The sequence below is a fragment of the Ranitomeya variabilis genome, chromosome 6 (genome assembly GCF_051348905.1).
Source record: "Ranitomeya variabilis isolate aRanVar5 chromosome 6, aRanVar5.hap1, whole genome shotgun sequence".
NCBI lineage: Eukaryota > Metazoa > Chordata > Amphibia > Anura > Dendrobatidae > Ranitomeya > Ranitomeya variabilis.
Genome location: NC_135237.1, coordinates 41101064 through 41128833, shown reverse-complemented (window position 1 = coordinate 41128833; position 27770 = coordinate 41101064). Strand labels below are relative to the sequence as shown.

The window sequence follows — 27770 nt, the reverse complement described above, 5'->3', positions numbered from 1 at the left end:
TTATTGCATTTTTCACAGTTCCTGCATAGTAAATTATATATTGTTCCTAAAATGTATATTGATATTCAAAAACTAGTGTAAACCAGATACACATCTTACCCCTTGTCCATGGGCTATTTGGAAATGGAGTCTTGTTTCCTGTAGAATATCCTCTAGTTCGTTGGCAGACAAATAATGGCAGTCTTCATCTTTCCTTAGATTGAGTATACTGTTGCGATAGAACAGATAGTCCATGTTCAACACATCAGAAGATGAGGAGCAGAAGTCGTCCTTATTCAGTATATAGAACAGAAGAATGACTGATATCTTCTGCATTGTATCATCATCCAATTTACTTGTGGCTCCTTTACCAGCCATTGATAGAAGAGTATCAGCTTGAAGACACTAAAACCAACATAACACATGAGAAATATAAAATATGGTAAGTAGTGATGATGAGCGAGAATACTCATTGCTCGGGTTTCTCCGAGCACGCTTGGGTGGTCTCCGAGTATTTGTGACTGCTCAGAGATTTAGTTTTTGTTGACGCAGCTGCATGATTTGCAGCTGCTAGACAGCTTGAATACATGTGGGGATTTCCTAGCAACCAGGCAACCCCCACATGTATTCAGGCTGTCCAGCAGCCGCAAATCATGTAGCTGCGTCAACAAAATCGAAATCTCCAAGCATTCACAAATACTTGGAGACCACCCGAGCATGCTCGGGAAAACCCGAGCAACGAGTATACTCGCTCATCACTAATGGTAAGTTGTTGAGGATATGATGAACATTTTGACAGTGTGGTAGCTGCAATGCGACCATGGGACAAAGAGACCTTTAAATAGAGCGTAGGTAATGCTTGTCCACTAGTGCTTCATTCATTGTCTATGAGACTGATGGAGATAACTGAATATTGTGCAGTTCGTCGTCTATCAACCGGTAATAAGTTATTCTGAGTTGCAGAACAAGGACTTGAAAGGGGCTAGATCACCAAAATGATTTTATCATTCCTGGCTCCTGATAAATAGGGAATAGGGTTCACAGAGCTAGGACTCCCACCAATCACTAGAATGGAAGATTCAAATCCAGGATTTGTAGGAGTTTAAATGGAGTGTGGGTAATGCATGCCCACTACTGCTTCATTCATTGTCTATGAGACTGATGGAGATAACTGAATATTGTGCCCTGATATCTGTCAGTCCATTGACTTTCAGTGGCGCAAGATTGCACATGCACGATCACAGCTTCATTCAAACTCCTCCAAAACTAGAACTTAGAGCCCTTGTTCTACTGATTGGTGGAAGTCCCAGCAGTGGATTGGTGCTAAATATTTTCCATATACATATACATTTAACCCCTAAGAAGAAGACTTTTTTTATGGTGGATCATAAAATAAATTATATAAAAGAGATAGCTAACACATTGCACTTATTATAATATATTTAGAAAAAAATGGTGTGAAGACATAAAAAAGGCAAAAACATTTTTACCATCAGAGGTGATGCTTTGCATACGTTATTATTAGCACTTTATATGTACTTATGGAGGATTTTACAGTGTTATGAGTGATTAATGAAAAATTCTACAACTTTTTCTTTTGCTTAGAATAATTATGAGAACTTATCATTGGAGTTATACTGCTCGAAATATGGGCAGCATGAATTAGATCCTGCAGCCAGATATGACTTTCTCTGAAATGCTGTGGCTTAGAACAATAGGGAGAGATCTAACAAGATCAGTGCAATCCCCAGGCAGCTTCTTCCTGCACGGATCCAGTTGATTGACATGTCTCTCTCTATACACACACTTATTGGAGAGACCTGTCAATCATCTAGAGCAGTATTTCAAGGAAAGGCATATCTGGATTCAGTCGTACAGCCAGGCTCTGATTCATGCTATTCATGGTTTGGGCAGCATGAAACTAATGAAAAAGCTTTAAAAAATGTAAATTGTAAAATAATAAACAGAGGAAGAATTAATTCTCTGAGTATTATATCAGCAGTTTCAAGGGTTTAGGAGCACTGATTTCTGACAGCTGCCAAATTAGTAAATATTATGGCCTGGATACTAGGGTAAGCAAGTAGGGTTATCGACTCTACCATTAGAGGTATATTCAACAGAACAAAGAAGAGTGTGATCCCACTGCATAGGGCTCTACTGAGACCACATCTGGAATACTATTTACGAGCTCTAATATTAAGGCAGAATACATTTTGACTAGTCGGAAAATTTGGCAAATTTATCACGTTGGCTCATGCTGGATGACATTTTTGTCAATTTTTGTATCACTTGTTGGTAGGTTTAGCTTAATTTTTGTTCAAAACATCGGCTCCGTTTGTGCACCAAGCCAGGCCAACATGTCGACTGGGCCTAAAAAAGCACATAAGAGGTGCAAGTCATGGACATCAGTTTTTGGGACAAATTGAGACAGTATTCTGGCATATTTATCTTTATGAATATCCCCCACTGTGTTCAGTTCTGGAGACTTCACCTTCAAAAAGCAATGTCTAAAATTTGATTGGTCCAAAGTAGGGCTACAAAAATGGTAGAGGGTCTTAAGGATTTATTCTAAGCTCAAACATTTTTCATTTCTCATCTAATGTCTGATCAATGTGAGGCCAAGGGGTCCAATTCCTGTCAAACCTTAGTCTCATGGACAAGATCAGTGCGGGGGTGGCCGAACTCTCATCAAAGACCCCAGTAAAAGCTTAGAAAAATAAGCGAGCAAGTTTGCTTAGTCCAGGGCCTGAGAGAACAGAGAGTGATAAAGGAATTCTCTCTTTGGTGTTCTTTTAATCCTTGTCTCAGATAGACATGGGGTATTAGTCTTTTTAAGAGTATTTTTGTATTGAATTAAATAGTTTCCCAGTATGATCTAAGACTGCACAATGTTATACCTTTCAGACCATGATGTAATAGCAGATATATAGAGTAATAATCCACTATTTATGGCTTGGAATAATAGTAAAACATTTTATCAGGAAGTTAAGCAAGTAACGTATAAAATTTACCATAGGAATTTGGAGTACAGCAAGTAAATGGAGCAATAAGTAAGTATGATTTATGATGAAAAATGGTGGGTCAATACTGTTATTATTATTGTTACTAATAATTATTTTAAATACTAGTCCCTATTAAACATTAATTATTACACTTTATTGAATCATTTAAAAAAACATTGTTGCATTATTTATATTTGCTTAAAAATATAATTATGATAATTCTGTCGAAATTTGTAGAAAATATATTCAAAATTTATTTCAATTGAAAGTTTTTAATTTTTATGTCCGACTTCCTAAATTTTAAGTTCATGAAAAAATGTTGGTGAAAAATTCTATGCAGTGGAGAAAATAAGTATTTGATACGCTGACGATTTTTCAAGTTTTCCCAGCTGCAAAGAACAGAGAGATCTGTCATTTTTATCGTAGGTACACTTCAATTATGAGAGATAGAATCTAAAATTAAAAAAACAAAAAATCACATTGCAAGATATTTAAATAATTAAACTGCATTTTATTGCATGAAATAAGAATTTGATCACCGACCAACCAGCAAGAATTCTGGCTCTTACAGACTTGTTAGTTTTTCATTAAGAAGCCCTCCTACTCTGCACTCAATAGTCATTACCTGTATTAATTGCACCTGCTTTGAACTTGTTACCTGTATAAAAGTCACCTATCCACACATCCAATCAATCACACTCCAACCTCTCCACCATGGCCAAGACCAAAGAGCTGTCAATCTTCCTCGGTCTGTGGCTCAGTGCAAGATGTCGTCTTGTGCGGTAAGGATAATTTTGAGCAAATTCAGGAATCAGCACGGAACTTCACAGGAGTTCCTGGGCAATGACCTGAAGAGAGCTTGGACCACAGTCTCATACTTTACCATTAGTAACACACTACGCCGCCATGAATTAAAATCCTGCAGTGCACGCAAGGTCCCCCTGCTCACACCAGCACATGTCCAGGCCTGTTTGAAGTTCGCCAATGACCATCTGGATGATCCAGAGAATGTCATGTGGTCAGATGAGACCAAAATAGAACTCTTTGATATCAACTCCACTCGTCGTGTTTGGAGGAAGAAAGATGATTACAACCACAAGAACACTGTCTCAACTGTGAAGCATGGTGGGGGAAACATCATACTTTGTTTTTTTTTTCCTGCAAAGGGGACTGGACAACTGCACTGTATTGAAGGGAAGATGGATGGGGTCCTGCACTGCAAAATTTTGGCCAACAACCTCCTTCCATCTATTGGAGATGGGTCGTGGCTTAGTCTTCCAACATGACAATGACTCAAAACACACAGCCAGGGCAACTGAGAAGAGGCTCCATAAGAAGCATTTCAAGGTCCTGGAGTGGCCTAGACAGTCTGCAGACCTGAACCCAATAGTAAATCTTTGGAGGAAGCTGTAACTCAATGTTACCCAGCGACAGCCCCAAAACCTGAAAGATGTGGAGAAGATCTGTATGGAGGAGGGGGCCAAAATCCCTGCTGTAGTGTGTGCAAACCTGGTCAAGAACTACAGGAAACATCTGTAATTGTAAACAAAGGTTTCTATACCAAATATTAAGTTATTTTTTTCTATTGTATCAAATACTTATTTAAATCAATAAAATTCAAATATTTAATGATGTAAAAATCATACAATGTGATTTTCTGGAATTTTTCTAAGATTCTGTCCCTCATAGTTGAAGTATACCTACATTAAAAAATTACAGACCTCCACATTCTTTCTAGGTGCGAAAACTTGCAAAATTGGCAGTGTATCAAACACTTATTTACCCCACTGTATATATATTTTTTACAACATGATCTTCATTGTACTGCAAAGGCTTAAGTTTTCTTTCTAAACTCATCTTCTTTGGATATTCAACACTCTTGAACCGAAGATAAAATATTCTGAGCACGTACACTGACACAATGAATGTGATGTGGCATGAAGAATGCTACTGGAATACTAATCCTGTGTGCCAAAAAACCTACCTCTAACTAAATTTGCTACTAAATAAAATCTATTTACCTAGATTTGCACTGTTTCGATGCTACAATTACAATGTATTTTAATATAACTGTTCTTCTTTCTGTCGCTCATTCTAAATGTACAGTATATATTATATATGCATATATATTTTATAAAGCTATTTACAATTGCAAAATACACTTTTTTACAAACCTACATTTTTAAGGAAAAATAAAAAATAAACTAAATGTAATTGAAAATAATATAGACATTTAAATAATTAATAACAATTTTAACTAAAACAACATTGTGCATTATTTTTTTAGAAATTTCAAATTTCAATCTCAAATTGTAAAGATAAAAACTATAAATTAAATAATAGCATGAGCTGGAAAAAAACATTTGCGGCTCAGGTTTTCATAATCACTTACTGACCCGATTACAAGTTTGCTGTCTGCTATTTAAATTGCTAGGACATTCGACCTTCTCCAGCAATAATGTTAAAATCTCTTTTGAGCTGTTCCTGCGGAGATCTGTTTCATTTCCAGGCAAGAAAGTATGAAGAGTTTGCAGAAGTCCTCTGTAGCTGTAGGTCTGGTTGGTTTCCTCATGGCGGGATTCAGCATGTGCTTCCATGTAGAGTATACAAAATGAAAAGAAAAATGCTTTTATCCAAAAAGGATGCTTCGTCCACATGATGCCACCTATGCTAGGAACTAAATATCCAGAACATATAGAATCCCAGTGCCACAACTGCAGTATGAAGACTTTAATGGTTAATACAAAGAAGCCCGCTAAGTAGAATGACTGCAATGTGTTTTGAAGGAATTTATTAATTGGTCCACTAAGCTGATTTGCAGTGACAAGCTGCTTCTAGACAACAGGGGGTCTGTGCACAGTTTACTGCATAAAACAGCCAAATTCACACCCATGAAGGCATACGAAAGCTTTTTGTCAAATGAAAATGAGGAACAAACTAGATGAAGAAATCAAAACTACATTAAAGTTTTATAGAAAAAAAAATAAAAAGCCTACTTTATTACTTTAATCCCTTAAGGATTGAGATATTTTTCATTTTTGCGTTTTTATTTTTTCCTCCCCTTCTTCCAAAAGCCATTACTTTTTTATTTTTTTCTGTCAACGTAGCCATATGAGGGCTTGTATTTTTGCACGACAAGTTATAGTTTTGAATAATACTATTAATTTTACAATTCAATTTTACTGGTAAACGTAGCAGAAATTACAAATGCGGTGACGTTCTGAAAAAAAAAAAAGGCGCCTTTATTTTTTCGTGGTTTGTTTTTATTATTTTCATTCTGTTGTAAAATTGACTCTGAATCATTATTTTTCAGGTCCGTTCAATTATGGTAACACCAAACGTTCATGTTTTTATTTGTATTTAGGTGGAAAAAAAATGTTTTTTGTCACCATTTTTCGCGACTCCTCTATTTTACGTCAATTGAAGTGAGGGCTTGTTTTTGGCGTGATAAATTTATGCTTTTCTTAATACCAATTTGATAATTTTCCTGCACATTTTTTAGGGAGAAGTAGTGACCGAAAAAATTCACAATTCTGCAATTTTTATTTTTTTTTCATTATGTTGTTTCCTAAAGATGAGCGAACGTGTTTGAAAAAGGTTGCCAATCTAATATTCGGAACACTTGGTTTCTCATTTTGGACTCATGTCTCCCCCAACACCTATAAATGATGTGTCCAAGTGATATAAAGAACCAAGTACATGATGGCTGTTGAGTAACTTTGTTCTGCAGAATGACTAACTTTAGCATTGGAGGTGCTTGAAATATTCACAAATACATTGCTTTGTAAAAACTCGATGGCATAGCTATATTGGGTGAAGCGGTAACCCCAGAGGCCAGTTTGCTAGAGAAGACACCAGTAATATAAATGCTTGGGGAGAGGAGTGACTGTTACAAAATTTGTGTTGGGGACCCGGAGCTTCTTGTCACATTTCTGTGTGCAGTCTTCTGCGCTAATGATCATATTGATTGCCTGAAAACTTTTTGGGACATGAATCAGAAAGTCATTATGCTATATTACACAAGGAAGTGTGTGATGGATATGGAGTTTTTACAGCAACAATAGGTTAAAAACATGAAAATTTACAAATGTAAAGGTGGAGCTTCTTGCTGTGATTATTTTCTAATGAAAGTCAATTAGTCATCCCAATGAATAATTTTTGGAGTATAGTGTTTATTCCTTAACAGCCAAAATACATTTGGTCCATTGTTAACAATGAGTGGCACAAGCGGAGGTCAACAGCACAAAAGATCAACTACTCAGGAGAAAAATTCATGCCGTGTAATGATAGGCAGAAGTGCCACCTTTGAAACCACTTTCTATAAGAGGAAATTGACTACTTGTCCATCTAAAATGCAAATGTGCTGAAAAGTACATCAGGCAGCATCATTTCTTCCTCTTTAAGAAAAATACTTTTGTAAGGTCCTTGGAAGGAATAAATCACGCACCAGTCCTGTGTATTGACCATAAATGTAAATGAGATCTCCTCTGAGCGTCTTTTTTTCTACACGAAGCAAGCCCAACTTTTCTAACCTCTCGTTATAAGAGAAAACTTCCATCACTTATATCCTTAATTATCAAATTATGAATTGTTGTAATGTATTGCTCTATACTGTAAATACTGTATTTCTTCTCCATAAGCAGGATTGCGCAATAGCCCCAGATTCTGTAAGAGATCAGAGTAGCCATTGGCTTGGAAACTGTTTAGAAAGAAGTTGCAACCAGGTGGCTGAGATCACAGGCAGACAGAAAAAAAACAGCAAGAGTCGCTAAGAGACCACCCTAAGACTCTCACCCTGAGAACCTGCAAGGGGACCCACCAGAGAGGAGTATCAAACCGCTGAGGTGGAGGGAGGCAACTAGTAAGCTGTAAGCTAAAACGATTTTTAGAGAAGTTGTAATACTGAAGCCCATTGAGTTTGAGTAAGGCCAATTAGAGTAGTGAGGTATGCAACCTGAGTCCAGAAAGCTTAGTTATTGGAGACTACAGTTGCCCCGGCAGGAATACTGATGTGAAGAATAGCAAATACAAATTGTTTATTGAATTCACATACAGTCATGGCCGAAAGTGTTGGCACCCTTGAAATTGTTCTCAAGGGCCATCCTGACCATTCTTACCTCAGGCTCACTCCTCTGGCCAGAAGCCACTCCATGGACCCAACCCAGGAGACCCTGTAGTAGGTTCAGATCTCAGTTAAAAGGTGAAGACTGAGGTACATCTGAGATCTGATAGACTGAATGGATAGTGTCAAGTCTGTCTGAGGTAGCCTTTTTGACCTGACTACACACATCTGACAGTGATGGTGGACAGAAACTGGATTTCTCTCCTTTAAAATACTAGTTAGAAGTGGCATCGAGGCAAATAGAAAAGACTTATAATTTAGGTAGGAGTTTCTTGTTAAGGAGCTTTGAATTTTGAGAAATAAGTGAAGTCCTTTGGCTTTAGGTAGATTGGTTGTTTCGTGCCCCTGGCTATACTATATAAATTGCATTTATAGTAGAAAAATAACTGATGCACACACAAGATTAATAGAAACATTTTATTTTACACATCATCTGTCATAATGGTTAGAGACCACACAGACTGCTGAAATCTCTATGATTTGTGATTACGAGTTGATCGATGCACAACTGTGCTGCTTGAGATAAGAAAATGAGGCACATTTATTAGGATTGATACGGTTTTGATATCAAGCTGGATTTTGCATGGTTTGAAATATGTTTTATATGACCTGTTTTTAATAAGCATTTTTGGTTGTGTCCACAGTAGTGTAACTGGCCGTGTCCCCTACAGTGAAGATAGACAACAAATGTCATAAACTATGGAGGTCTCTAAGCAACAAAGTTAGTCAGGTATATTTATGGCCATGATCCAAATTGCGAATTCCCAACACCATAGCAACCAATCATACTCATGGTACAATTTGCTCTAGACATCTATTTATGAATAGTGACATAGCTACAGGTGGTGCTGAGGTAACAGTTGCACCTAAACCCTAGCACCTAAGGGGGTACATTAGCCACGTTAGTGTTATAAATGGCACAAGGAAGGTGGCCAAAACTATTACAAGTTTCACAGATACTAGCTGTAGCTGTCACCATCGGACTAGAGCCCTGTGATCCACCATCTACTTGCGGGAATCCCCAGCACTTCTTATGGTTGGTGGGCCCAGCAGGACGTCAGCCATCAAGAATGATGAAGATGCACCAGGCATATGAATCAGATGAGGTGCTGAGGCAGAAATCTGTGACCACTGATTGGGTAATCAGCAAATGTCCTCTTTCCTATCAACATTTCCAGCTCCTCTTTTGATTAGCCGGGCTGGCGCGACATGATGATTGTGGACACACAATGTCATGCCAGCCCTGCTAATCAAAAAAGGAGTTGGGAATGCCAGGATGTAAGAGGAGATTTCCAGAGCTTCCATGCAGTGATTACAGATTACTGACCTGGTAGCTGGACCGGAGTCTTACGAATCAATTCTCCCATCTCTACTACTGACTCTTTAGATGTTCTTAAAAGTTATACAAAGTCTGAATGAAAATATAATGTACATGCAACCAGATGTCAAATAAGTCATAAATACCTCCAGCTTTCTGTTGTGTGAACATGAAACATTGATAGGGAATGTTAACTTATATGGTGATGTCTGAGATGCACATCAGAAATTGTCATTGGTGTTCTCTCCTTGAGAGATTATTTACAATTATACAAATCTAAGGACAGCAGCACATAGAGGTGGATATGTAGATTTTGGTGATAAATAGATAAATAGTCGATTTAGTATTTTAATGTAAAAAGCTGTTTATATACTGCTGGAACTCCTTGAGAAAGTCCATGAGTCCTGCTTCCCCAAACCACACACAGATGAAGTCTGTGAATCCTACTTCCTCAGCCCACACAAAGAGGAAGCCTGTGAATCCTGCTTCCCCTACCCACACATAGAGGAGGCTGTGAATATGGCTTCCCTAGCCCACACATAGAGGAGACCTGTGAGTCCTACATCCTCAGGCCACACATACAGGAGACCTGTGAGTCCTACTTCCTCAGCTCTTACATAGAAGAGGCCTGTGAATCCTGCTTCCCCTACCAACACATAGAGGAGACTGTGAATATGGCCTCCCTAGCCCACACTTAGAGGAGACCTGTGCGTCCTACATCCTCAGGCCAGACATAGAGGAGACCTGAGTCCTACTTCCTCAGCTCACACATAGATGAGGCCAGTGAATCCTGCTTTCCCTACCCACACATAGAGGAGACCTGTGAGTCCTACATTTTCAGGCCACATAGAGGAGACCTGTGAGTCCTACTTCCTCAGCTCTCACATAGAAGAGGACTGTGAATCCTGCTTTCCCCACCCACACTTAGTGGAAGCCTGTGAGTCCTGCTTCCCTAGCCCATACATAGAGGAAGACTGTAAGTCCTGCTTCCCTAGCCTAAACATAAAGGAAGCCTGTGAATTCTGCTTCCCCCACCCACACAGATGAAACCTGTGAGTCCTGCTTCCCCCGGAACACAGATGAAGCCCGCAAGTCCTGCTTTCCTAGCCCACACAAAGAGACGTCCTGTAAATTCTCCCTCCCCTGCCCACACATATGAAATCAGTGAGTCCTGCTTCCCCCACATACCAAAAACTTGCGAGTCCTGATAATCCCATTTCCTTAGAGAAATAGTGTTCTGCCTTCATACAGTGGTTGACCACTTTTCTGTATGAGTCTGCATACAAGAAAAACTGTCAATCATTTTATGTGGGTGGAAGAAACAGGCATCATCATAGCCTTTCTCCATGAGTCCTGGCAATATGCAAACATCTATGTACATAATAATACTGATTAAAATCACTGGAATGTTGTATCCTCAGGACAGAGACACTTTAACTCTTTCACTTCTAGGCCTCATTGGATTATTATTATTCTTGCTGTTTATTATATAAGGTGGTACAAACTGGTACGTCCTTCTAAAAAATCAACTGGAAGAAATCAATAAAAGCTGAGTTTACATATGAAAAAAATATAAAATTCAGTTTGCCCAATGTTATTTGAGTCTTGTAGAAAATTGCAGGATTTCATTGAATAACTTAAGTCTATAAAAAATTTTGCTTATTGTCATGGTAATAGGTTTGGCAGCCATATCATTATCTACATCTACCCATCAATCGCGAACAGTGGTGCAGCGAACAAGGTGGCTGATACTACCAGGAATCATTTTTGGTTGATCTTTTCTTGATGTCATGATATTAATGGCGCCAATTGGTTGCCTAAAATTGTGCTTCATCCCTATATGGCAGATGTAATGAACCAATGCTAAAGTTTTAGACGGATTTGTGTTGCCAATGTTTGGGGTCTACACCTCATCAGAGTCAGTCACTGCCTGCCAACTATTTTACATTAAAGGTACGTATGGATAATTAGGAAATGGCGCGTTCATTTTGCTCAATATTTTCCACTAAGACATTTGTATCATGTGAAGAAGGCGCGTGGCTGCCATCAAAGTATAACGTGTTGTTGAAGCTGGGGTCTGGTTGTGGCTTGTTCTGTTTCCTCCTATATAGAAAGTAGACTGCTACGGTGGTGCCGGCAATGACGAGTATCACCAGAATAACCACACCGCCCGTTATGCCGTGGGAGGGCTTTTCTCCTTTATTTTCCGCTGTGAAAACAAGTTATAGTTGAAAAATAAACATGACAAAAAAGCCAACATATATTATATACCGTACATGGTCATGGCCAACATTTCCTCAAGGTGTCCTCAATACTACTAGTCATTTATGGATACATAGGTGCATTATATCAGATTGATGATATATTAAAGATATGTAAAAATATACAAATAGTATACAATAAGGGCTGTCTATGTTGCCTCTTTGGCGTCCATGACCACTGGAAGGCCCCATTGTGTTTTCTTTGACTGATTGACCCTGTGAGTTGGTTCCCCTCTCTGGGCATATCCTAATTACCCTGTCCATGGCTTGTACTATACTCCAGAGCTGTAGTCACAGTTATGCTGGTTCTTACAGGAGACAGTCAACAAGCTTGTGGACAGACATATTCCTGTGCCCAGCTCCTAGAATGATGGGTGACTGCTATTTTTGTTATATCGGAGTACAATACAGCGCCTGGTGTAAAGGCAACACTTTCCGGCCTATTGATGAAACTACAAGGTTCATGAAGAAGACACTGAACAAGCAGCACTAGCAGAATTGTGAATTCAGCTCTGGAGGATAATCCAGGCTGCAACTAAATAAAACATAAATGTTGTTGTGCAGATGAACGTAGAATATACTGTACCTGGTTTATCTATGGGGCTTTCTGTAGCCAGTGGAACTGTAAAAAAATGCATAGCATATTATGAGTCTGGTTATTGGCCATTGAAAATATAATGTCAGAACAATAAATATTTCCCACTTCAGTTTGTATTTGGTTAATTATTAAAGGGATAATATATAAGGTTATAAGCAAAACTCATAATAAATGCATTATGACATATTATTATTACTATTTTTACTTTAGGTACTTACTTTTTAACCTCTTACATATGTAACCTTTGTAAGAGGAGCAGTATATGTTGTTCCATGTCCCTCTTAAGGCGTACATTTCCACACAGTCTTCATCTGACTGATCAGAGGGTTCTCCTGTATTCCAGTTCACAAAGTCCATGGGGGTATTGTCTAACCACAGCCATTTTTCTACAAATTAATATAAATATTTATTAATTAAGAAGAAACAAGCTGTTCTGGATTAAAAGGGTTTTCCGGGCAGACCGTCAATTTCTGCAGTATCCCTATCTCACTGAAGACTACTGATTACTGACTGTGCATTTTGCACACTGTCAGGATTCCCCTCTGTTGCCTACTTGAATGGTTGTATGCGTCTGGCATACTTGTGCTCGCGACTTGCAACTTTTCCCACTTCTCTTATAGTTCTATTGAATTAAGCAAAGCTAGTGGGCATGCAACCACCAGTTTACAAATCGCTCAAGCAGAATCTTGACAGTGTGCTTATAACACAATGTCAGTATTCAGAAACCTACTGTGAAGAAGAGACACTGCAGCGATTTTTGCTCAGCATGGATAATCCCTTTAATACTACAATCATCTGAAGCCATAATTGAGGTTAGAACTTGCATCTATGTAATCAACATTTGTTTTTCTGATACTCTGCTGCAAATTCCCTGCATACATAAGACATATATTTGAATAACATGCTGACTACCTGCAGCTACCAGTAGAGGACCATGTGAGTACTTTACATACTGTCTTATCATTGACAGAGCAGTATGCATTACGCTCATTGGCTCCCTCTACAGGTGGCTGCAGGTAACCAGCTAGTAAATCTTTTATACTTATTTCTATGTATGGATTGTGTAGCACTGTGTTACAAATACTAAGCTTCAAGATTAGAAAATTAATCAGGGTGGTAAGTCTTTAGAAATCATACTGATTCCTAATAAAAGTACATAAAAGACCTTGATACTATACCTTCCACGTTCCTGTACAGCCCAACCCAAAAAGTCTTCACTTTGTCAGCGAGCAGCTCAATATGATGGAAGAGGAAGTCTGATTCAATCAAATCTTCAACTGATACTAAATTGGCACCTAAAAAAATTCAATGGGTATTAATATACAATACAGAGGTAAAATGTAGTTTGTATGAATATCCTTATAACATTCAGGACGAGTATAATGATATGTATCATAGTCAATGATCTGCTGTTGGTCCAGATTTATGTATAATCAATTAGGCACAAAACTTTAACAAAATATAATATGATGGTTCTGTGTTTGAAAGGTCTAACTGACTCAGTCATTTTAGTAGCTAGGCCAGCCCCCTTCTTTGTCAAGGTCGATGCATAGACAGAAGAGTTGAGCAAATGAATTCTGGTAGGAAATTCGATTTGCGTAGAATAAATTTGGATTGGCCGGGAAGGGGTTTAAAAAAATCTTTTGAGTAGGAACTTCTTAGACCTTCCCATACCTGTCTTCCTGCCACCGGTCATCCGATCGGCTCTTCTATCTTCTGAAATCCATTTTGCTGGATTCGTCCGAAGTGAATAGCAAAAAAAAATTCAGATCCCTTTTTTTTTTTGGGTAGAATTCAAGGCAAATTCGATTTGACCTCAAATCAATTCACTCATCTCCAATAGATGGAGAAGAAGGGTGGATGTCTGAAAAAAGCAGTGAGTCATCCCCCTTCCCTCATGATATAACGAACAAGCTGCGTCCTGGGTTGAACACAAACAGTAAATGGACTTGGAACTAAATTGGATATCTACAGATCGGAAAAACGTTGATAATTATTTTTCTCCTGAATCTGGCATTGTGTTTCCTTTGTTCTTGCCTCTATCCATTCTTGAGATATTACTGTATCTAAGTCTAGTCTTGTTAGGCAATTGGACATGGTCCTCAAATCTTGATGAACACCCCCAGTTCGCTAACAAGACTAGATTTACATACAGGGAAGAGCGGCCATATCTCGGGAAAAAGGAGACGCAGGGACAAAAGGAAAAACCTCCAGGTTCAGGAGTGTAGGACATCGAAGTAAAATATGTTTAGTTGGACAAAACCTTTAACCCAAGAAAACACTAAGCTCTCCTTCCCTTTGTACCAGACAATTTTCTTACCCCTGAGATTGTGCATGCAATGTATCCGAGCTTTCATGTGCGTGAAGATAGTATATATTCCTAGAACTCACCCTGCCGAAGACATTCCATGGATGCTTGAGCCCAATTTCTAGTGTATGATGATTCAATAATATAGCAATGACCACGGAAGGGTATCCAGGTCTTCCCACCAGATTCTGGGCATTTTCCAAGCTTTTGAGGTGGTTCAGATGGAGCAACAACTAAGAAATAAAACCTTAGATATAATTGCATGTTGCTGTTTCCATAATTAAAATGAACCTGTCATGTAAAATGGTAAACGGTTCTGACACTGTGCGGCATCGGCACTGAAAGCCCCACTGCAGGGAAGAAATGAACAGAGGGCGTCCCAGTGTCGGCAACGCACACTGTCAGAGCGCTATTAACCTGCAGATTAACCCGATATTTGCATTTTGATAGCGTTAGTTTACATGATAGTTTCTCTTTAAAACTATTTCACTGTGCATGGTTACAAAGTCTACATTTTTTAAGTGGCTTCTTGTCCTATGATAGCCTACACCAACCCATGTGTGAAGGATGGTATAAATATCCTTACACTACTAAGCGAGAACAGAAAGTTCAATGCTTTTTTAAGTACTTTTTGCTAACATTGTTGCACTCGTTGAGACTACATCCTGATCCAAGTTTTCACCACCTATTTAAAGGGAGTTTATCAGTTCAAAATGACTGTTCAAACAAAGAACAGGTGCCACGTGCACCTTAGATGTGGTCAAGCAGTTTAGTGCACTTACCCACTTACTTCCTTTCTATCTACTGTGCACCAGTGCTTGGTTTGAATAGCCATTTTATGCTCACAGACTCACTTTGTGGACAGTTCAAGCTGGAATGGCCTCCTACCATTAGAGAGCCCCTTAGAACTGCGTGGGCTGACTCTACATCAGGGTTCTCAAAAACGCATGCGGCCCCTGTGGCAGGCATCTGTGGCCCGTGGTGCATGCTAGAAGAGAGGAGGCAGCACAGAGCTCTAGGAGTTTCGCAGCTGCCCACAATGCATGACACGTCGCCATGGATAATGAAGTCATGCTTCGCCAAGCAGGAAGACGTGCAGCAGTGTGCAGCACCTGTGACAGTCGGAAGTCACACTGCGTATCCATGGCGATGCGTCATGCATTGTGGGCAGCTGCGAAACTCCCAGAGCTCTGTGCCGCCTCCGCTCTTCTAGCGTGCACTAGGCTGGAGCAAAGCATTGCGGGGGGATGCAGAGCCTGGCTGGGAAGACAAGGTATGGGCTGTTATATACTATGTGGGCTGTGTTATATACTACGTGGGCTGTTATATACTACGTGGACTGTGTATATGCTACATGGGCTGTTATACAGTATGTGGGCTGTGCTATATACTACATGGGCTGTTATATACTACGTGAGCTATGTGGGTTGTGTTATATACTACTTGGGCTGTGCTATATACTACGTGGGCTGTGTTATATACTACGTGGGCTGTTATATACTACTAGACTGTGGCCCGATTCTAATGCATCGGGTATCCTAGAATATGCATGTCTCCATAGTATATGGACAATGATGATTCCAGAATTCGCGGCAGACTGTGCTCGTCGCTGATTGGTCGAGGCAACCTTTTTTACATCATCGTCGCCATGGAAACCATTAATGACATCTACGTCGATACTGTGCCCGTCGCTGATTGGTCGAGGCGAATTCGCGGCAGACTGTGCCCGTCGCTGATTGGTCGAGGCAACCTTTATGACATCATCGTCGCCTTGCTGTGCCCGTCGCTGATTGGTCGAGGCCTGGCGGCCTCGACCAATCAGAGACGCGGGATTTCCAGGACAGACAGACAGACAGAAAAACCCTTAGACAATTATATATATAGATGTGGGCTGTGTTATATACTACGTGACTGTGTTATATACTATGTGGGCTGTGTTATATACTACGTGGGCTGTTATATACTACGTGGGCTGTTATATACTTTGTGGCTGTGTTATATAATACGTGGGCTGTGCTATATACTATGTGGTCTGTGTTATATACTGCATGGGCTGTTATATACTACGTGGGCAGTGTTATATACTACGTGGGCTGTATCATATACTACGTGGGCTGTTATATACTACATGGGCTATGTTATATACTACGTGGGCTGTTATATACTACGTGGGCTGTGTTATATACTACGTGGGCTGTGTTATATACTATGTGGCTGTGTCATATACTATGTGGCTGTGTTATATACTACGTGGGCTGTGTTATATACTACGTGGGTTGTTATATAGTATGTGGGCTGTGTTATATACTATGTGGGCTGTGTTATATACTACGTGGGCTGTGTTATATACTACGTGGGCTGTGTTATATACTACGTGGGCTGTTATATACTATGTGTACTGTATTAAGTTTGAAAGGAATGCGGCCCGCCAGCTTAAATTTTTTTTCATGTGCGGCCCATTTACTCTGCCGAGTTTGAGACCCCTGCTCTACACCATGTTCCAAATTATTGTGCAAATGAAATTTTTCTCGGATTTTCCTAAATGGTCAGTGCAAATGACAGTCAGTCTAATAAAAGTCATCATCCGTTAGATTATACATTGAATTTTTATTGAAGAAACCTCCCAATGATAACAGTATAATATCCAAAATGAATAAAAACTCAAAATGCACTGTTCCAAATTATTAGGCACAGTAGAATTTCTAGACATTTGATATCTTTTAAAGAACTGAAAATGCTCATTTGTGGAATTTTCAGCATTAGGAGGTCATGTTCACTGAGCAAAAAAGCTATTTAACTCCAAAACATCCTAACAGGCCAAGTTACATGTTAACATAGGACCCCTTGTTTGATATCACCTTCACAATTCTTGCATCCATTGAACTTGTGAGTTTTTGGAGAGTTTCTGCTTGTATTTCTTTGCATGAAGTCAGAATGGCCTCCCAGAGCTGCTGTTTTGATGTGATAGGCCTCCCACCCTCATAGATCTTTTGCTTGATGATACTCCAAAGGTTCTCTATAGGGTTGAGGTCAGGGGAAGATGGTGGCCACACCATGAGTTTATCTCCTTTTATGACCATAGCAGCCAATGACTCAGAGGGATTCTTTGCAGCATGAGATGGTGCATTGTCATGCATGAAGATGATTTTGCTCCTGAAGGCATGTTTCTGCTTTTTATACCATGGAAGAAAGTTGTCAGTCAGAAACTCTATATACTTTGCAGAGGTCATTTTCACACCTTCAGGAACCTAAAAGGGCCCTACCAGCTGTTTCCCCATAATTCCATCCCAAAATATGACTCATCCACCTCCTTGCTGACTTCGCAGCCTTGTTGGGACATGGTGGCCATCCACCAATCATCCACTACTCCATCCATCTGGACCATCCAGGGTTGCTCGACACTCATGAGTAAACAAGATTGTTTGGAAATTAGTCTTCATGTATGTCTGGGCCCACTGCAACTGTTTCTGCTTGTGAACACTGTTTAGGGGTGGCCAAATAGTAGGTTTATGCACCACAGCAAGCCTTTCAAGGATCCTACACCTTGAGGTTCGATGGACTCCAGAGGCACCAGCAGCTTCAAATAATTGTTTGCTTCTTTGTAATGGAATTTTGGCAGCTGCTCTCTTAATCCAATGAATTTGTCTGGCAGAAACCTTCCTCATTATGCCTTTATCTGCCTGAACTCTGTCTGTGCTCTGTTTCCATCACAAATCTCTTTACAGTCTGTTGATCACTCTTAAGTTTTCGTGAAATATCTAATGTTTTCATCCCTTGACCAAGTCATTGCACTATTTAACGCTTTTCAGCAGCAGAGAGATCCTTTTTATTTCCCATTTTGCTTGAGACCTGTGGCCTGCTTAGTGATGTGGAACATCTTTTTAAGTAGTTTTCCTTTAATTAGAATCACCTGGAAAACTAATTATCCCATGTGTTTAAGATTGATTTCAGTGATCCATTGAGCCCTGAGACACAATACCATACATGAGTTTATTTAAAAAACAAAACAATTAAATCTTTATGACACTTAAATCAAATTTGCATAATAATTTGGAACACGTATGTATGGTAAATAAAAGCATTTTCTTAAAGGGGTAGCACCTTTTCAGAAAATCTTGCTCCATTATAAAAAAAAACAAACTTCGCTTTATTCACACTCACCAGATCCAGTGTGGAGTCTCTGACAATGCTCTCGGTGTCCAGTATTGGCTGCAGAGCTGATGCTACACTGATAGCTTGGCAGCCAACCAATGAGCTTAAGGGCTCTGAGCGGGTGTTTTGTTTACACCGGCAGAACCGCTGAGTTCACTTATTGGCTGTCGATGTGATCTCAGTGCCGAAGTCAACAATGTACAATGAGAGCAGTGGCCGAGACTCCCCACTTGACAATCATTTTGTTTTATAATAAACTGCGCCCGAGGACCAAGATTTTCTAAAAGGGAACAACCCTATTAAGTGCACGCAGTATATGCCGGCTTAGCTTTATCACTATTTAGGCTTAGTTCAGTCCTGAGTGATCCAGAGTTTAATGATGATATAATTTATAAGAAAACCATTGTACGCATATCGAACAGACTCCACATAAGAATTCCATCTTCATCTTACCATTCGTCTGTTTGCAGATTGCTGAATAATTCTCATCGCAAGAGGACGTCTTCCATTGTCCATCGATGTCCATATATACGCAGGAATTTTTCTTCTTTGGTTCCCCCGCAGCCCATTTTGTGTAGCGAAGCTTCCAGTTATCAACCCAGCTGTACATATTAGTGGTCTAGAACAATGACGAGATACATAGATATGTGATTATGGAGGAATGGAAGACGTTGTATGGGTTAGAATTGCAGAGAATGTGCTTTCTAGATATTGACGTGTGTTCTGTTTTTCTTTATTACATGTCACAAGTATTCTAGAATGGTGGCTTAGTGGTTAGTACAGGTGCTTTTTTCTCTTTTGAAAGTATATATACACACATATAGTCATATTATATATCTGTATTATTTTGCATGTTTGTCACACTTAAATGTTTCAGATCACCAAACAAATTTAAATATTAGACAAAAATAACACAAATAAACACAAAATGCAGTTTTTAAATAAACTTCCTCAATATTAAGGGAAAAGAAATCCAAACCTACAGGGCCCTATGTGACAAAGTGGGTGCCCCCACCTTAAAACATAGATTAACTGTGGTTTATGACATCTTTGGGAAGCTAAGCTCAAATTCCCGAGCCACACCCAGGCCTGATTACTGCTACATCCCCTTATCGATCAAGAAATCACTTAAATAGGACCTGCCTGACCAAGTGAAATAGAACAAAACATCCTCAAAAGCTAGACATCATGCCATTATCCAAAGACATTCTAGAATTCTGGAATCCAAGAAGTATCGTTTCTCCTTGCGGAGAGTGACATGTTAAGCATGTCGAGGTAAGGAGACTTAAAGCCAAAATGCTCCTTTGTAGAATTCAGGAACAAATGAGAAACAAAGTAATTGAGATCTATCAGTCTGGAAAAGGTTATATAGCCATTTCTAAAGGTTTAGAACCCCAGAGAACCACAGTGACATCCATTATCCAAAAATAGTGTAAACATGGAACAGTGATGAACCTTTCCAGGAGTGACCTGCTGACCAAAATTACCCCAAGAGTGCAGCAATGACTGATCCAAGAGGTCACAAAAGACTCCACATCAACATATAAATAACTGCAGGCCTCACTTGCCTCAGTTAAGGTCAGTGTTTATGACTCTACCATAAGAACGAGACTGGTAAAAATGGCCTGCATGGCAGAGGTCCAAGATGAATACCACTGCTGAGCAATAAGAACATAAAGGCTTGTCTCAGCTTTGCCAGAATGATCCCCAAGACTTTTGTGAGAATACTCTGTGGACTGACGAGACAAAAGTTGAACTTTTTGGAAGGTGTATGTACCCATTACATCTGGCGTACAGGTAAAGCAGCATTTCAGTAAAGGAACATCATTCCTAGAGTAAAATATGGCGGTGGTAGTGTGATGATCTGGAGCTGTTTAGCTGCTTCAGGACCTGGAAGACTTGCTGTGGTAAATGAAACCATGAATTCTGCTGTCTACCAAAAAATCCTGAAGCAGAATGTCCTGCCACGTATTTGTGACCTCAAGCTGAAGCACATTTGGGTTATGCAGCAGGACAGTGATCCAAAACACACCAGCAAGTCCACTTCTGAATTACTTAAGTCTACGTTCACATTTGCGGTCGGCGCCGCAGCGTCGGGCGCCGCAGCGTCGCCGCATGCGTCATGCGCCCCTATATTTAACATGGGGGCTAGATATATCTCAAGGCACGGTGCATACAATAATTATACTTAAAAGAAAAATATATTATACATATCTAAATCTATAGCCACTGATGTGCACCAATGGAAAAATAGAATGGACATTCGGAACCATATAGAACAAAAAACGAAGAAAAACCGAAACAAAGTCCAAAATATGAATTATAAATTTTATTAAAATATATATAATATGATATAACAGTGGGAAAAATACCATAAAAGGAACATCACCAGGGACAAATAGTGAAATTAAATAAAACACCTAATGTGATAATTTATATATAAATAAATCTATACCCATGGGCAGGAAATTACATATAGCAGCCAGGAGAATAAATAAATAAATAAACTTTAAAAAAAAAAAATATATGAATATATATATATATGTGACTCAAAAAAGAATCTAAATTTGGAGATTTTAGTGGCAAATAATAGTGCTGGATCTAAAAATTATAAATTATATAATAATCATAGTGATATGGTCATAGTGACCGTGAAGATGAATTATCCAACAAAGGACGAATATATACAAAAGGAGGAAGCCACCTAATATTACCTGCTGCGTGAGCCAAATGGGGTAGAGGTCCCTGGGATGTGCCGAGCCCCGACGCGCGTTTCGGCGTCTGCCTTCGTCAGACGAAGGCAGACGCCGAAACGCGCGTCGGGGCTCGGCACATCCCAGGGACCTCTACCCCATTTGGCTCACGCAGCAGGTAATATTAGGTGGCTTCCTCCTTTTGTATATATTCGTCCTTTGTTGGATAATTCATCTTCACGGTCACTATGACCATATCACTATGATTATTATATAATTTATAATTTTTAGATCCAGCACTATTATTTGCCACTAAAATCTCCAAATTTAGATTCTTTTTTGAGTCACATATATATATATATTCATATATTTTTTTTTTTTTAAAGTTTATTTATTTATTTATTCTCCTGGCTGCTATATGTAATTTCCTGCCCATGGGTATAGATTTATTTATATATAAATTATCACATTAGGTGTTTTATTTAATTTCACTATTTGTCCCTGGTGATGTTCCTTTTATGGTATTTTTCCCACTGTTATATCATATTATATATATTTTAATAAAATTTATAATTCATATTTTGGACTTTGTTTCGGTTTTTCTTCGTTTTTTGTTTTAACATGGGGGCGCATGGACATGCGTCGCACTTGCGTTTTGCGCCGCATGCGTCACTGCGGCGCACGCGTCCGGGCGCAGAGGACGCAGCAAGTTGCATTTTTGCTGCGTCCAAAATCAATGAAAAAAGGACGCATGCGGCGCAAAACGCAGCGTTGTGCATGCGTTTTGCTGCGTTTTTGTTTGCGTTGTGCGTTGCGGCGCCGACGCTGCGGCGCACAACGCAAATGTGAACGTAGCCTAAGAAAAACAAAATTCAGACGTTGGAGTGGCCTATTCAAAGTCCTGACCTTAATTCAATTGAGATGCTGTGTAGTGATGTGCGAATATGCTCGTTACTCGAGATTTCCTGAGCATGCTCGGGTGACCTCCGAGTATTTTTTAGTGCTCGGAGATTTAGTTTTCATCACCACAACTGAATGATTTACATCTCCTAGCCAGCATAAGTACATGTGGGGGTTGCCTGGTTGCTAGGGAATCCCCACATGTAATCAAGCTGGCTAACAGATGTAAATAATTCAGCTGAGGTGAGGAAAACTAGATCTCTGAGCACTAAAAAATACCCAGAGGTCACTCGAGCGTGCTCGGGAAATCTCGAGTAACGAGTATATTCGCTCGTCACTAATGCTGTGGCATAACCTTAAAATGCTTGGAAACTCACCAATGTGGCTGAATTACAACAATTCCTCCAGAGCATTACAACGACTCATTGCCAGTTATCGAAAATGTTTGATTGCAGTTGTTGCTGCTAAGGGTGGCCCAGCCTGTTGTTAGGTTTGGGGGAAATCACTTTTTCACACAGGCCCTGTGGGTTTGGATTTCTGTTTTCCTTCTGGTCCTTCCAGCTCTTACAACTGAAAAAGTTGGAGGATCTGGACGAGGGCATTGTGTAGCCAAATCTGTCAGACAATATTCATGATAATTTATACCGCAATACTGGTGTATGACTGACTGAAATGAACACCAGCCCCTAACTGTAGAAACATTTCCGGTGTAGGCGCAGCGCAGGACAGTTGTAAGATGACCATCTTAATCCAGCACTGTCATCATTAAAGGGGTTTTCTCACAAACAAAAGTACATATAAATGAATAGATCTTTGAATAATAATAACTTCTACAATTGGATGTGTTTAAATAAAATGTTCATGTGCTGAGATAATCTTATAAATGTGTCCCTCTGTGTACTGTGTAATATCTGTGTCTGACCATACAGGAACATGGTCTGATCATACCACAGCTCCTGGGCAGGGGAAGACACAAAATAGTATGTAGACATTATAGCATGGGATCACTCATGATTCTTTCTGTGAGGTAAAACATTTCCCTGGCTGTTTTTAAACAATGTTTTACTTCAAAGAAAGAATAATTTGCCACTCCCAGCTGTAATTTCTGTATATCCCCGAGGAGATGTGGTTTGATCAGACCATGTTCCTGTACGGTCAGACACAGCAATTACACAGTACACAGAAGGGGCACATTTATAAGATTATCTCAGCACAGGAACATTTAATTTAAACACATCCAATTGTGGAACTTATTATTATTCCAAGATCTATTGATTAAAATGAACTTTTGTTTGTGGGATAATTTTGATAATCACTAGTATCCTAGGGACATTTGCTGGAATTTACAAAAAAAAAGGCTGCTGCTGCCTTTAGCAACCAATCACAGCACAGCTTTAAATTTCTGCGTCATGCTTGAAAAATGAAAGCTATGCTGTGATTGGTTGAAATGGCCAACAAAGACAGTTTCCTTTAGATGATTTTTATAAATGTTAACCCCTTTTTTTGAGAAGTGCTAACATTGAAATGGAATGTGTAAGTTCTACATGCGGAAAAATTCTTCAAACTATCCGAAAGAAAAAAAACTGTGTTTGTTGTCTATGGCAAACAATCGCCGCGCAGCTTTCATTTTACCAGAGCTGTTTAAAAAATGAAAGCTTAGCACTGATTGGTCGTTATGGGCAACAAAGACAGTTTTGCTTTTATACACTTTTAATACACGAGGCCCACTTTACTGTGGGATGCCTCCGAGTATTCAAATTCCTATGTAATGATCCTAGTGTGTGATTGTGTGAGACAGGCGATCTCAGGGTGTCGACGGCAAACATGAAGTAACGTTAATATTCTGAACCTGAACAGCTCCTTAAATACGTGAACTCTTTTACACACCTTATTGCTACTGCTCAAGCCGATCCAGAAAGGCTCTTTGTGTTTGGCTAAATGAAGCTTTAGAAAAGACGTCGTGTATTCATCTAAGACGCTGGTTAGTTCCGAATCTGTGCTCTTGCACACGCGACGCGCTTCGTCCCACTTCATCTTGTTTTTCACAAACCTGTAGCTGGCATCTCTGTATTTATACTGGTTTGAGGCTGAGGCTGTGGTCGGATTGGGTCGTATGTTTGGGTCTAAATAGTAAAGAATCGAGAAAGGTTTAACAAGAATGAAAGATATTTTCACACTAGAAAAAGAGCAATAGAAGGCAATGGTAAATATCCCCAAAATATCCCTCTTCTAGGCCTAGTTTCTGTGGTTGGAGTAGTCCTCCAGTACGCTAGACAGTATTCCGGTGGGCCCCGTCTAACAAAGCATCGTGGCCCAAAATAACAAGGCCCATAAAGTTCAAAAGAAGAAACCGTCACTTGTACAAGTCTGCTGTGAGCTCTTACAATGTTATTTCCCAGCAAAGTTTACAATATTGCATAATTGTTCTGTGCGGCCGAATGGTGGCGTATAGAATAATGTACTCTTGGGGTCCAGTCTACCCAAGTCCAACACTGTTAATTACTAATGATTGTGTATTTTTGGACTACACTTCCACAATGGATATTTGGTGAGTTTTTAACCCCTTGGGGCATTTTCTTTTTTTTTTTTTCAGTTTCATTTTTTTCTTTCCCTTTTTGAAAGAGCTGAAAAGTTTTTATACTTCCGTCAACATAGCCGTATGAACTTTTTTTTTTTTTTTTTGCAGGACAAGTTATATGAGTTGAACTTCACTGTATGCTAAAACTGTCCTGGGAATATGATTTTCTAGGTTAGTATGAGTATGCAGATATCAAACATGCATAGTATTTTTTATTGTTTTCAATCGTTTTATTTTCAATGGGGCAAAGGGGGGGACATATGGTGTTTTTTCATATTTTTTAAAAACTTTTTTTTAAAAACCTTTTCACTTTATTTGATAGTTCCCTTAGGAGACTTGAAGCTGTGATCATCCGAACGCTTGTGCTATTCATAGCAGCACATAGGCTTTGCTAGGTATAGCAGAAATCACGATCTCCTGTGAACACCGCCACGGGTCAGTGTTCATAGGAATATATTAATCACAGGAATGGGAGTCATCAGCAGTCATGACAACCCATCAGCACCATGATCACGTCACGGGTGCGCCGAAGGGATTTGTGGAATGACATGGGCCCCTGTTAAATCCAACTGATCCAACTCAGACCAATGTTATTCAATGTAGCAGTGCTGATACCCGATTTTTTCCAGTGACAGAATCTATCAGTGAAAAAAAATTGCTCCATTTCAAGTCTAGGGTGCATGGAAATCATCAGACTGCACTCGGACTCACAGAATGGAGAACATGAAGAAATGTTCTCCATCTTTTCCTCACAGTGTGATCCGATTCTCTCATCCAAGAGAATCCGATCACACTATGCTGACACTTTTGATTAGAGTTTGATCAGAGTGTCATTAACATAAACGGATGAGAGAATATAGGCTCTTGTGGACGAGCTCTAAAACTCAGCGGACCCGCAAGAGAAATTTACATGGGTACAGATTGCAAACACTCATCGCATGTCAGTTTACGGAAATGTAACATGCCGTGTTATTTGCCAAGTGAAAATATGCCATGTCAAAAACTCATTAAAAACTCATCATGGGAATTTAACCTAAGGAGCCATGAGTCAGACACAATTCCCTTTTCTTCTGTTGAAAAAAGAAAACATTACAGACTCACATTTTGCATTAGTTAAGCTGCTCACTAACTTAATAGGAACCAGTATTAAAAATAAAAAAACAGTATTTAGTGCTAATCTGCAGTTAAATAACATTTTAAGCATCTAATTAAAAGTTTGGCAGCAGAAAGAAAATGAAGTAATATTCTCCCTGCAGCTGCTTGCTTCCAGATAAGTGGGTGGAGCACTATGCAATCCCGCCCACTCAGTGAACACTATGTAATCCCGCCCACTCAGTGAACACTATGTAATCCCACCCACTCAGTGAACACTATGTAATCCTGCCCACTCAGTGAACACTATGTAATCCCGCCCACTCAGTGAACACTATGTAATCCCGCCCACTCAGTGAACACTATGTAATCCCGCCCACTGATCCTTGACTGACATCCCGCTCTGCAGTGTGTGTATTGATTGAACAGGTGAATGCAATTAATTTTAACATTTTCTTCTCTCTCCCTCTTATTTGTTAGACTTTGCTTTTAGTTATTCCTGTGTGGTTTACCTTTTGATTTCTGGCAGATGTATCCTTTGCTCAGCTCACATTCTTCCTCAGTCCATGTACCGGCGTCCATTACAACTCCACGTTTCATAGCTACGCAGTCAGTCTAGCATAAAATACAGGCATTTACTTTTGATCAGAAGGCGAAGCTGAACCTTTTCATAATTATCAAGAAGTTTCCTTCTATAATTCTATAGACAAGTGTAGATAGCTGTAGCATAGTTCAAAATATTGGGGAGACCCCCAAAGAAGAAGCTGTACCGAAAAACGCGCGTCGGGGCCCGGACTTCACCTACAGGTTATGACTTCTTTACTTGCTGTTTACTAAATGTCTGCACTTTATTTAGCAATTAGCACTATGCACTTTGACACCGCACAAATACTTGTGTGCTCTAGGTCTATATATGACCAGAAGAAATTGCTGTTAGTTTCATATATGTTTTGTACTATAAACTCATCACTATTGATTTAAATATAGACTGTATGGACTGGTAGCTACCATATGCTAAATATTTGTGTGGAGATGAATATTAATTTATGTGGAGTATATTTTGCTGATTGAATTTATTATCACTGGATGAATTGTACCTGTATATTCATTCTGTAGGTGTAGTATCTGCCTTTTTTTTCCCCTATTTTACCTGTATATTCATTCTGTAGGTTTAGTATCTGCCTTTATTTTCCCCTATTTTAAATGTTTTTATTTATTATCTATTCTAATTATCTAATAAAGCTTATACATAGTTTTCTAAGAATTGTGGCATAAACTTCTTTTCATGTAGGTTTTTGTTTTTGTACTGGAAGTGCCAGTTTACTGTAGGCCCCTTTGGGTGCAAAGATTACAAATAGATTTGGTTAGCCAATAATGGTATCACTCCGAGAATACTTTTGTCATCATTGGGCAGAAAAGTACTCACATAGTTTTGCTAGTCCATGTGATGTAAGGAGGTTTCCATTCAGGTCTGTCCTTGCATTACATTAACAATCCACAAGCTATTGTAGGGGTTCACTCTCTCAGGTAGGCACTAGAGTTCACACAAGCACCAGATTTTTGTCAAAACAGAGTGAGGTTTTGGGCACAATAGTAATACCAACAATCACAGTCCTTTTTCAGTGAGGGCACAGCAATAACACGGTCTCACCAAGAAAGCAGTCCTCAGTGTGCTCATTTTTACTGGTTACTCACCAGCTCCAACACCTCACTCTGCTCAGCCTCCCTAGCTAACCGAGCCTCAAATGAACACATGCCCTGGTTCTA

The 27770-nt window shown here is 39.4% G+C and overlaps 2 protein-coding genes across 2 annotated transcripts in view; both read right to left on the bottom strand.

Annotated features, from left to right (window-relative positions):
- The window catches only part of SLC39A12 (solute carrier family 39 member 12), a 56963-nt gene extending 51202 nt beyond the window's left edge, over positions 1-5761 (bottom strand). Inside the window, exons 1-2 of the mRNA XM_077271818.1 lie at positions 5378-5761; positions 100-384 (exon numbers count right to left, since the gene is read on the bottom strand). Coding sequence (XP_077127933.1) covers positions 100-384; positions 5378-5638 — 546 coding nt within the window. The 5' untranslated portion in view covers positions 5639-5761. The remainder of the gene's footprint in view (positions 1-99; positions 385-5377) is intronic.
- Positions 5762-8506: 2745 nt separating this feature from the next.
- LOC143781624 (macrophage mannose receptor 1-like) overlaps positions 8507-27770 on the bottom strand; it is a 91402-nt gene continuing 72138 nt past the window's right edge. Inside the window, exons 23-30 of the mRNA XM_077268308.1 lie at positions 26516-26618; positions 24221-24456; positions 19194-19359; positions 14672-14821; positions 13459-13575; positions 12499-12666; positions 12269-12304; positions 8507-11630 (exon numbers count right to left, since the gene is read on the bottom strand). Coding sequence (XP_077124423.1) covers positions 11389-11630; positions 12269-12304; positions 12499-12666; positions 13459-13575; positions 14672-14821; positions 19194-19359; positions 24221-24456; positions 26516-26618 — 1218 coding nt within the window. The 3' untranslated portion in view covers positions 8507-11388. The remainder of the gene's footprint in view (positions 11631-12268; positions 12305-12498; positions 12667-13458; positions 13576-14671; positions 14822-19193; positions 19360-24220; positions 24457-26515; positions 26619-27770) is intronic.